The 11,310-nt window shown below is 50.1% G+C and overlaps 2 protein-coding genes across 2 annotated transcripts; both read left to right on the forward strand.

The window, feature by feature from the left end:
• The first annotated feature begins 75 nt into the window (after positions 1–75).
• Positions 76–6,983, forward strand: SELENOT (selenoprotein T). The gene is made up of 6 exons (XM_027464361.3): positions 76–290; positions 760–870; positions 1,942–2,068; positions 3,521–3,608; positions 4,444–4,595; positions 6,172–6,983. The coding sequence occupies exons 1-5, from the start codon at positions 136–138 to the stop codon at positions 4,566–4,568; spliced, it is 606 nt and encodes a 201-aa protein (XP_027320162.1). The 5' UTR covers positions 76–135; the 3' UTR covers positions 4,569–4,595; positions 6,172–6,983.
• A 3,138-nt stretch (positions 6,984–10,121) lies between these two features.
• LOC101790358 (glucose-dependent insulinotropic receptor) lies at positions 10,122–11,180 on the forward strand. The gene has a single exon (XM_005023682.6). It carries the CDS (start codon positions 10,221–10,223, stop codon positions 11,178–11,180), a length of 960 nt encoding a protein of 319 aa, XP_005023739.1. The 5' UTR covers positions 10,122–10,220.
• Positions 11,181–11,310: the final 130 nt, after the last annotated feature.

Consider the following 11,310-nt stretch of genomic DNA (forward strand, 5'->3'; position numbering starts at 1 on the left):
CCCGCGGTGCCCGGGGGGCGGTGGCGGCCCCGCCTCGCGCGGCTTCCGGGGGCGGGGCCGGTGCCGGGCGGCGCCTGCGCGGAGCGGAGCGGGGCTCGCGTGACCTTGGCGCGGCGGCGGCGGCGCTGGGGCGAGATGCGGGCGGCGGGGCCGGGGCCGGGGCCGTGGCTGCTGCTGCTGCTGGCGCTGGCGGCGGCGCCGGGCGGCGGCTCGGCCGAGCAGGGCGCGCTGCCCGCCAAGCGGCTGCGCATGGCCTACGCCACCGGGCCCCTGCTCAAGTTCCAGATCTGGTGAGGCAGCGCGGCCGCAAGATGGCGGCGCCGGGCGGGACCGGGATCACCCCCCCCTCCCCCCCCTTCCTCCCCTCTTCCTCCGCCAGGGCCCCGCGGCGGGGCCGGGCCTCGGGGGCTGGGCTGGGCGGGGGGAGGCGGTGGGGCCGGGGCCGTTAGCGGGGCTGGGGTAGGCCAAGGGGGGGGCGGGGAGCGCGGCTGCGGCTCGGGGGGCGCCTCGGGGCCTGCTCGCACCGGCAGCCGGGGGCGGCGCTGCAGCGGCCGGGCGGCACGGGCATGGGCACGGCGGGGCGGGGCCGCGGGGCTCGGGGCGCTGCCGGGGCCGCGCTGTGACCCGGCTGCGGGCAGCCTCCCCCCCCCCCCCCCCGGCAGGAGGCCGTGGAGCTTCCTGCTCGGTCCCGGCGGCTCGGGGCGCGCTGTGGCGGTGCCGGGCTCGCCGCAGGGCCGGTGACCGGTGCCGTCTGTGCAGCGTCTCCTGAGGCTACAGGCGGGTGTTTGAGGAGTACATGCGGGTCATCAGCCAGCGGTACCCAGACATCCGCATCGAAGGGGAGAACTACCTTCCGCAACCGATCTATAGGTGAGCAAACCACGGGCAGCGCCCTTTGGTTTTCTTCTTTTTCCCAGTCTGTGTGCTCACGGGGAGCGGTGGATGTGTGTCTTTGCAGTTAAATAAAATTGAAAATCAAAACTTAGTTTTTTTTTTTGCTGCTGTGATTGTTTGCAAGCACGGCGTTGTCTCCCCTCCAGATATCTGTGTGGTAACGTGCGTACGGAGAGCTGATGGTTGTGTGTGGTACGGGGCCTGGTGTGCTCCGAGGGAACCCAAAGTAACCTGTGTGGTCCCTGTTGCTCACGGTGAAGTTTTGCAGCTTTTCATCGTGATCTATCTGGATACAAGTTCTGGTTTGTTGCTCAGGCTTATGCACTTAGTGTCTGTTTCTAGCAATAGGTCAGGGCTGTAGGGTAGAGAAAAACTTGTTTTTAACATGTAATTTAGGGGGGGAGGATGTTGGGGGACCTTAACAGGGGAAGGCAGGAAAGCCCAAAGAAATCTGGAAAAATGAAAACAGCGTTTCCTGCTGGTACTTAAACCATCGTGTACGCACTAGTTACTGTGGTGGCTTCTGAGCCACTTCGTGACCTACTTACCCCTAATAAGCACACCGGTAAGATTGGTACGAGTTTGAGTTCCTCAGTGCTCTCTGGGTATAGACGTAATCCCTGCAGAGCTCCGTGGAGTTCTCTGCACCTGCTGGAAAGCTGCTTTAAGAGGAGGTAGTGCATGCCAGTTGAACACATCTCTGTTATACAGAACAGCTTCCTCAAGAAGCTAAATGCATTGTCTAGTTTAGATGTGCCTAAGTTGGAATTTCTGTGTAAGGTCTGGTTGGGAAAAAAGGAACAAATCTGTGTGTGTGGCATACAACACTGGTATCCTGAGAATGTGTGCTCTTGTTCATGTGTGTTGCTTTTACGGGTAACAAATATTTTTAAAGACAGATAAATTTACTTGAAAAAATGTGTATTTCCTCTGAAACACTGGATTGTACATTTTGAAAATTATTCTAATGAGGTAAATCTTGGCTAATGTGCAGTGAAGTTGTAATGGGAATGTTCTAAGTCACTCTTATCTGTTGTCTTTTGACAGGCATATAGCATCCTTCCTGTCCGTCTTCAAACTAGTATTAATAGGCTTAATAATTGTTGGCAAGGATCCATTTGCTTTCTTTGGCATGCAAGCTCCAAGCATCTGGCAGTGGGGCCAAGAAAATAAGGTAAACTGGTTGCTTTCATCTTTTATTTTTGAAAAGCAGTTTTAGCATGGCTTCATGAGGGTGCTGTGGGAGGGCTGAACGTTGCTGCTGACTTGAGCACGCTGTAGTCTTAACAGAGCCTTCAGGCTCCTGTAACTTTTGGTTTAATTCCTGGTATTTCTCTTTCCAAGCTGATGGTGCTGTAGAGGGACAGATGCGGTCAACATTACTGATAGAGATGTAACACTGTTTGCTAAAGAAACGCCGCGGTTATTAAGAAGGCACTGTGGTGTTTTTTTTATTTTATTTTATTTTTCCTTAAGGGCTCAGGTAGAGTGCCAAGCTGGTATTTTTATTAAAACTACAGCTTCCTTTTTCTGTTGTCTCAGGGCTATTTTGCAGTGGTTGCTTTTGTCCAATTTTAATAGAGTAGGCATCCAACGTGATCGTGGCTAGAAAAATCAAATTGAAATTCTGTTCATTTTTTTTTTTCCAGAACTTACTTGGGCATGACAGCCTCTGACTTGTGGGATGAATATCCCCGTGAGTCAGTGCTGCTGATACTAACAGGTCGATGGCATTGTACTCTGATTTATAATAACCTTATTCCAGATGTATAAGCAACGTATAAGTCTGTTAACCTGCATGTATTTCACTGGTGCACGGACCTCCCAGAGCTACCCAGTGCAGCAGCTCTGGCTGTGTCTTCAGTCAGGGTGGACGTACAGAGGCTGTAACACACCACGTGGAGTTGAACGGGCCAAATGCAGGACCGAGCTGGGCTGGCTGTGCTACGCCCGTGGTGTCCTCAACAGCTGACATCTCCCATGCAAATCCACAGGCATCGCAGCACCCGGTGTGACTGTGCCCTTCTGCATGAAGAGGGAATTAAAGCTGTGGTGGCCATGGAGTGAGGTGCTGCATTGCTGGAGATTGCATCAGTTCTTCATGAGGCACTGGTGCACAAAGAAAATGCTAAATTATTAGTTTGAAGAAATGCTCCAGGGTTGGCAATTGCTGCAAACGAGGCAGTTTGACATTGCCGTGTGTCTAGACCTGCCATTGTTCAGTTTCTGTGTTAAATCTGAGTGTTACTCTGAAAATGACAGGCAGTGTGTAGGAACATCCGTGTTCCCTTGTCCTCCTACAAGTGCCATCTTAGCCATGTACTTCTGCAGACGGGCTGTTGAGATGTGCAGAGATCTGTGGAGGGAGGGAGAAAGGAGGTGCGACTTTGCTTCTTTGAGTCAGAACTGTGAGCTGGGTGGTTTCAGAACAATTGTAATACCTGTCTTTGAAAGTCAGTGTGCAAAATCTTTTTTACAGAGAGGATGAAAGGAAGATGGCTATGCCACTTTAAGACTACTTCATTATTGTAAAGGGGAATACAAAGATGCCTGTAAACTCCAGCATTTCTGAGTGAATAAAATAAGCCGTGCTGTACGTGGCCAAAGTCTCTCTGTTCTCTTCCAGGTTTATGCGTGTATGATGGTTTTCTTCCTGAGCAACATGATTGAGAACCAGTGTATGTCAACAGGTGCATTTGAGATAACTTTGAATGGTGAGGCACAAACTTTCTCTTCTGGGAGTCGTGGTGTGTGTGGACAGAGATCTGTGAGAGCTGTTGGTCAGCTGTCAGGTTGGGAGGGTGAGGGCTGGTGGTGTGAAATGGGCGGGTTCCAGGACGTGACGGTGTGTGTAATGCCTTCCATCCTCAAACTGCAGATGTTGTGTGTCACAGTGCATGATGAAAATTGTGCATGTCTTACAGTACGGTCACTTACATGTATTTAACAGTTGCAGTGTAAAAAAACCTTAGGGGAATGTTTGATCACTTGGAGTAGCTGTATTGTGTTTTCGTTGCGTGTGATGCGCATTAAGGAAGGAACAATCAACTAGAGGAACAGTTTCCAGTTCGATGCTTTCGTTTTTAAATATGGTTTGGACTTGCAGTCATGTTAAGTCTATTGATATTCCCAGAATTTCCAGTACTGGTAGACAGCAGTACCGATGTCTCAGGTTAAGAGTCTGTGGACCTTCTGCCTTCAAATAATTCTATGGTTTTAAAGATTATGTAAGCCTCACAGAGTACATTTTTTTTTCAGGCTGTAGGTACAGGTCTATAATCTAGTTGTGTGCTTTTTTTTTCTATTTATAATTGTGCAGGGTGCGTTTCAGTGTAGTAGTTCCTAAATTGAGTTTTATCCTCCAGAGCCTTTGTAAAGGCTGACTGCATCGTATCAGAGTAGCTGAAGCAGTGTTGATCCAGATATTTCTCTCAACAAAAAATTAGTACCAACCTGCGTAGGTTCCTGGATCTTTTAAAGTTTGCATAAACTGGCCCTACGTGTTCCTTTGTCAATTTAACTGTGTTTTCTCCATGTGTTTTGTGGTAGATGTTCCGGTGTGGTCTAAGTTAGAGTCCGGCCACCTTCCTTCCATGCAGCAGCTTGTACAAATTCTTGATAATGAAATGAAGCTCAACGTGCACATGGAGTCAATGCCTCATCATCGATCATAGCCCCATCTAACAGCACTGAAACTTCTTGTAAGTATTCTTCCAGTCACCAGCTGCCTGTTCACTTGGATATAAAGGGCTGCATGTTGCCGATTGGACGTAGTATTTGATATTTGTTCTTTTAAAAGTGTTTTACTGAAGAAAAACCCCAAACAGTTGTAGTGACTTTCAGTTAAATGATTTCACAGGTACTGTTCTAGTAGGAGGTTTTGTTTTGGGGTTTGTTTCAAAACTGAGAGCTGGTTTTCCTTTGGCCAGAAAAAAACTTGCGTTAATGAGCTGTATTAGACATCAGAAAACATGCTTTGTTATGTGCCTTACGATAGTCTGTGTGAGAAGGATTTGTCTACAGTTTGTAACTGAATTTAATTCCATGACCCTAGAAAGTAGAACATGCTTTCTTGCCTTTATGTGTGTACTGTACCGTTTTAGCCTTTTGCAAACATTCCTTGACTGTTAGAAGCAGGGGTTGAGTGGTCATATCCATGCTTCCGTGCTTTATGCTGAGCCAGTTCTGTGTTCCGGCATCAGTTCTGACTTTTCAATACATCTAGCTTACGGTTCTTCACAGGAACAGAGATGTGCCAGGAAAAAACTATCTTGGTGCAAAAGTGGAGAATCTACGTTTAAGGGACCACTCGTGAATTCTTGATTGAAAAAACTGGGGTACAGCTTTTTGCAAAAGAATGCTTCGGATTTGGAGACCAATTGCTTGGCATTACCTTGGCAGCAGACACCCCCACTCTCAAGTGACAGACCTGTGCTGCCCAGCTCTTCTGACCTGTTGAGCTCTCCCTCCACAAACACTTGCGCAGCTTCATGAAACAGGGAGAGCAATTCAGAGATGTTATGTTGAAGTAGCAGTGCAGGGAATATGAGAAGCCATTGACTTCTGATTTTTGCAGACATAACTTATTTATTCAGTTAAGTTCAGTTTGTCTGTTGGTAATATAGCAGAAGTCGCCTTAATTGTGAAGTCCTTTTGTATTTTAGAAATGTAATTATTTAAAAGTTGGGTATTTCCAGTACTTCTTAGATCTGCATGCTGAAGCCTGACATTCTGTATGTACAGATTTGGAGAATCTCAAGACACCATTTTTTGTGTTGCAAAGTAGATTTCAACGTTTTTAAGCTTACAACACATGCTAAGACTGTTCTTTTGTAGAGTTCCCTCTAAGAGGATGTAAGTTAAAATACAAAACAGAAAGCCTTCGGTGGTATTTCTGTCCACATGGAAATTAACGCGACACATCCGGATGACTCTGGTAGTGAGGCTCCCTGCCTGTGTTCTAGCGTCTCCTTATTTAATTCATACTGATGTAGTATCACTCTGATCGTATCCTCGTAGACAACTGTTCAGAATAAAATAATAATAATCCCCTCTTGTCAGGAGTTACATCCTCACAAGAGACACTGCTTATAATTCAGTTTTTATTACCTGAAGCACACGTAGCCTGCCTTTCTTCCTAGTTTACAGCAAATGCATTCTGTTTGGGCAGTGCTGACTACATTTAACTTGCTCATTTAACTCACGGCTTTTTTTCGATGGCTTGCTCGTTTAACTCAGGAGTGTTGCCTGCTGTAACACTTGTGTCTCTGTTTTCAGGAGTTAAGTGGTGATTTCCAAGGGCCGCGTGTCTCGGACCAATGAAGGCCTGTACTGAAGACAGCTTGCTGTTGGTACAGACTGGATGCTTCTCCTGCAGTCACGTCGTGCCTCCTGAAAAAACCTTAATGGAAGACATCTTTCAGTGCTGGTGTGTCTCCAGATACTGCACATTCATGGAGTGCAATAATACTGTATAGTTTTTTTAAGATTTCATTCGACCAGTTCACAGCTCAACGATGCAGGCATTACTAATTGTAACTTATTTTATATTCATGTTTCACACAATGGCAGATTGAGTTGATACCTAATTATCCCTTGGAAAAAGTTTGTTTAATCTGTTGTATTTTATATGGGTTTATGTTCTTTTTGTAGTTTGAAGTGAAGTTATAGGAGTGTCTGATATTGTCCTAATCTGTTAAGTAATTGACAGCTGTCTTATCAAATATCTCTAATGTGGTTAAAGCAGGGTTGTATATTTTTCAAAATATATGGCAGAGTTAAACAGTGCGTATATACTAAATTATATGAACAAAATTATATGCAGAGTAATTGCATCATTTTGTGAATTCAGTAAAAATTCAGGTCAACTGCTTTTTAAATTGTGTTGGCCAGCTCAAGAGGTTCTCCTGTGACTATTCTGAAGAGTTGAAAAGCTGGGCCTTTCACTGTCCTCAATAGAAGCTAAGGAAATTAATTTAAATAAAGAGTTCTCATTGACTGTGTGAAGTACCTTGTTTGAGTCACTGATGGTGATGATATTCTTAGAATTGTAACCGAAAAATACATAAAGAGTCCACTTCCCAAAGTCAGCAGTGTGTTCATTGTCTTCTGTGAGCGCCGTGCATGGCTGGGTGAGGAACCGCAGCGCTTGTGTGGGGATGGGGGTTTGCACGAGATGGGTCAGCCTCCTACGATAGTGCCTCTGAGGGGGGCTCCGGGGAGTTCCTGTGCTAAGGACCAGGGGGAGGCTGTGAAGGCCAGGGCTGCAGTTTTACACCGTGGCAAGGAAGCTCCTGAAAGTTGCTCCTGCTGGGGAGCTGTGCAGCCAGCACTGGGTGGCTGCAGCAGGTGCTGGGTGGGATTAGGCGTCTGTGGAAGCTGCAGCGCTCTGATTGTTGGGGTGTTGTCCTGGGGCTGTCCTCCGGGCGGTGGCATCGCTATCGCTCCACCTCGCCCTGCCTGGGAGGGAGTTGTGCCCAGGGCTGAGTCCTCTCCTTGAGAATAAACGCGCTCAGGTTTCTGCTGGGGCTGAGCTGTGGTAGCTGCAGGTCCTGCTCTGGCCCTGCTCTTTTGGCTCATGCTGAGCCCCTTCTGCCATCAGAACAGGCAGAGACCTGCTTCCAGTGAGGCTGCACAGCACAGCTGGGATCCTCAGCGCCTTGCCCCTGCTGAGCTAGAGACATCTCATCTCCCACTCTGCTTTTTGTTCCTGCCCTGAGCTACTGAGTTTTGCCCCCCTTGTAAAGTACTTCCCGGATCCTTCTTATCAAAAATTACCTTTGGGTGGGGAGCTGAGGCTGGGAGATTTTCTCTGCTGGGGCAGTAAATCAGACAAGAAGGGAATCTGCAGAGCTGTCATGAGGGCAGTTGCCATGGTTTGTAAGAGCAGACTTTGACCCACCTCACGACTTTAAGGAATGCTTTAAGTAATGTTTCAGATAATTTCAAAGCTCTGTCCACCTAGAGGAAAGAAAAATTGACACCAATTGCTATAAAGGCGTTGCTAATCACAGCCATTAAACATACAATGGCCTCTTGATTCTATGCTGAAATCATCTTTTCAGGTAATCCACGCAATCTCTTCTGAAATATATTAACCAAAATGTCTGGTGTGCAGAGAGCTTTAGTTTCTCATTAGATACGTACTTCAGGCAGATCAGACAGAACAAATAAGTGCACAGATGTGTTGCTAGGCTATGATTTTCCATGAGCTGTTTGTGGTATCACCCTGGTGATATTTGCCCATGATCTGCTCGCTGCCCACAATATTCCTCTTCTTTCATCTCTGCAAGATTGCGTAACAACACGTTGTAGTAAGGTACAGGAGAACCTGGGCTGGTGTTCTTTAAATCCAGCAGGAGCACAGCCCTCGGCTCTGCTAGGGGAGCACAGGCTGGCTGTGCTCATGTCTGTAATTGTAGGGTTGTAGGGTGCACAGAGCAGATTGTTCCTATGGGCTGGACCAGGCCTCATGAACGTTAGTCACGGATCATTTCCAATTGAAAAACTGAATGACAAAATGGAAAAAAGAGCCTTGCTCATCACTGAAGTCAGCAATATCTGACAGCCTCCCCACAAACCAACTACCAAACACCAGATGACAACTCAATACTTGTGGCCCTCCAACCAGGAGGACTTGTTCAGCCTGAAGCCAATGCTTCCTGGAATTTAGCTTCAGCACAGCTGGATGGGTTCGGACCTTGGGTGCCCCGAGCCTGGGAACCCACCTCCAGCAGCAGCCAAGAGGACGTACCTCAGGCTGAGCACACACAGTTTCCCATTCACCCTCTCCAAGCTCCCTGTCTCCAAAAATATTCAGTGCAGGGCTTTCTGGACCCTCTGCATTTTCCATGTATTCAGCCGGAGGGCACGTGCTGATGCCCCGTTGCCTCCAGTGCTCTGAGGACGCAGTTTTGCCCAGCAGACCATGCTACAGCCTTTGGCATGGGTTTAAACCTCAGTTATCGTGTTGAACACCCAGTACCTGCCCTTTCTCAAAGGTCCTGCACGCATTCACACCGTGGTGATGAGACGAGAACAAGGGCAGGTTACGGAGCGTGACCGATAGCTCTGCTTCTCTTTCCGCCCGCATGAGGCAGCTTCCCAGGGCGGGCAGGGCCTCGCGGTGCCGTGCGTGACTGCGGCAGGGCACGCACTCCTCCAGCAGTGTTTGCAGTGCCATTAGCAGAGCCATCACGCCACGCATTAACAAGAGCTTGCAAGCAATATCTGTCTTGAACTGGTGAACGTAAATTCCAGATCTGCCATAAATGTGAATTTAATGAATATGGTATGTTTATCCTAAGCCTAATCTGACATAAATTGGATTTAATATTTTTGAACTTGTTTACCATGTCACTTCCAGTTAGTGCTGCATTTACAGCTGCGTATGATAAAAGCTAACGTTAGACAAGCATCTTTTCTGACCCATTGTCAGGAGAACCCGACAAGCTCTGGGACAGTGAAGAACTGTCCAGGTATTGCCACGCTCCCCTGGTATCTCCAGTGCTCCTTTGTTTCTCCTGGTCTCAGGCAGACCCTCCAAAACCTGTGGTGCTGCCCAGACCCCGCAGGCCGTGTGCGCTGCCCGGCAGCACAGGCAGAGGGGTTGCTGCAGCACAGGCAGCCCCAGCAGTCACGTTTGCCACACTCTGGTCTGCAAACGCCTCAACAAAAGCATTTCCTTAGGGTCTAAAATACTCCTATGCAAAGTGCCAGGGCTGGTCTGCGGGCACCAGGAGAAGGAGGCTGCATGGCACAGAGCTCTCGGGGGCCTCCTCAGACCTCTGCTGCGGGCAGAGCGGCCTCACACCAGGTTTGTATCCCCACCGACTGCGGGTGCCCGGGAGCAGCTGCCATCCACCCCCTCGGCTTTGCTTGGAAAGCTGCTCCTTATCGCTGTGCGTCACGGGCGTGCTCAGGAGCCGGCCAACCCAGCCCCTGCCCCTGCAGCACACTCCTCCCCGGAGAGTTCCCCCTGCAGCCACTCACACCGAGCATGGATGAGAGCAGCAGCTCTTCTGCATCGCTTGGAGCATCCTTGCGGGTGTGGAACAGAGTCAGATGGGAAGAAGAGAGGCTGAAAGTGCTGGAAAAAACACTGGCGACTGGTGGCAACTGGGATGGTCCCAGAGGTCTCCTGGGATGGACTAAGCACCTCCTAAAGGACTGACTTAGATGCTCCTGGCCTCAATCTGCAGCTGGAGGAGCTGAAGCACTTCTGTCCCATCCCACCAGCTTGGCCACGCTTCTCCTCACAGCAGGATTACTTTGTGCTGGGGTCTGTTTTTTCTGGGCATCTGTCACGACCCTCCTCATCGGGGACAATGGTCAACATCCTGTACACGGTGCTGCACTCCCTCCTGAGCTGCCTCATTCCCCCGGCCAACCTGCTGGTGATTGTGGCTGTCTACCAGCTGATGAGGAAGCAGCCAGGCACCAGCTACATCTACATCCTCAACCTGGCCACCGCCGACCTGCTGGTGGGTGTGATGTGCATTTGTGAGGCGCTGGATGACATCCTTGATGGGGACTTCGACCGCAGCAAGTCCTTCTGCCTCCTGCGCATCGCCATGAGCATGACGCCGTGCATCGGCTCCATCCTGACCCTGCTCCTCATCTCTCTGGACAGGTACCTGGCGGTGAGGCTGCCGCTCTCCTACCCCACCCTCCCAAAGAAAACGCCCGTGGTCCTTTCCCTCATTGTCCTCTGGATGCTCTCCTTCCTTTTTGGACACTTGCCTCTGATCTTTCCCTCTCTCCAGCAAAGCAACTACACAGGTTACTGCGGGCTCCTCTATGCAGCCAAGAGCGAGTATCTCTACACGATCTGCTTTGGCATCTTTGCTCCGTCCCTGCTGGTGCTGGTGTGCCTGCACGTCTCGGTGGGCAGCATCGCCTACCTGCAGCACAAGCGGCTGCAGCACGCCTGCGCCCAGGCTGGGAGCCTCCGCTCCCGCCTGCGCCACTTCAAGGCGCTGCGGACCGTGCTCATCGTCATCATCGGCTTCAGCCTCTCCTGGGGGCCGTACCTAGTGGGGGGCACCGTGCAGGCCGCCTGCAGCTCCTGCAACCTGTCTGACACACTCAAGGACGCCTTATTCCTGCTGGGCGAGACCAACTCCCTCATCAACCCCCTCATCTATGCCCTGCACAGCAAAGACATCAGAAGCCACCTCGCGAAGCTGCTCAAATGCAGGGCAAGGCACCGAGTGAAGCCCCTGGCTTCCAATGTCCGAACCGTGGGGAGCTGGGACGGGGGCTGGCCTGAGGCACCTGGGTCGTGAGGCACCCATGTCCCGCTGCCTCTGCCTGCACTCCTCCTGTGGTTGTCGGGCCCCTAGCAGAGGGTGACACATGGTCCGTGTGGGTGTGAAGTGGGACCCTCCTGGTCCGTCAGCTGCTCAGGAGCTGCTG

This window comes from Anas platyrhynchos, chromosome 9, assembly GCF_047663525.1.
Source record: "Anas platyrhynchos isolate ZD024472 breed Pekin duck chromosome 9, IASCAAS_PekinDuck_T2T, whole genome shotgun sequence".
NCBI classification, from domain to species: domain Eukaryota; kingdom Metazoa; phylum Chordata; class Aves; order Anseriformes; family Anatidae; genus Anas; species Anas platyrhynchos.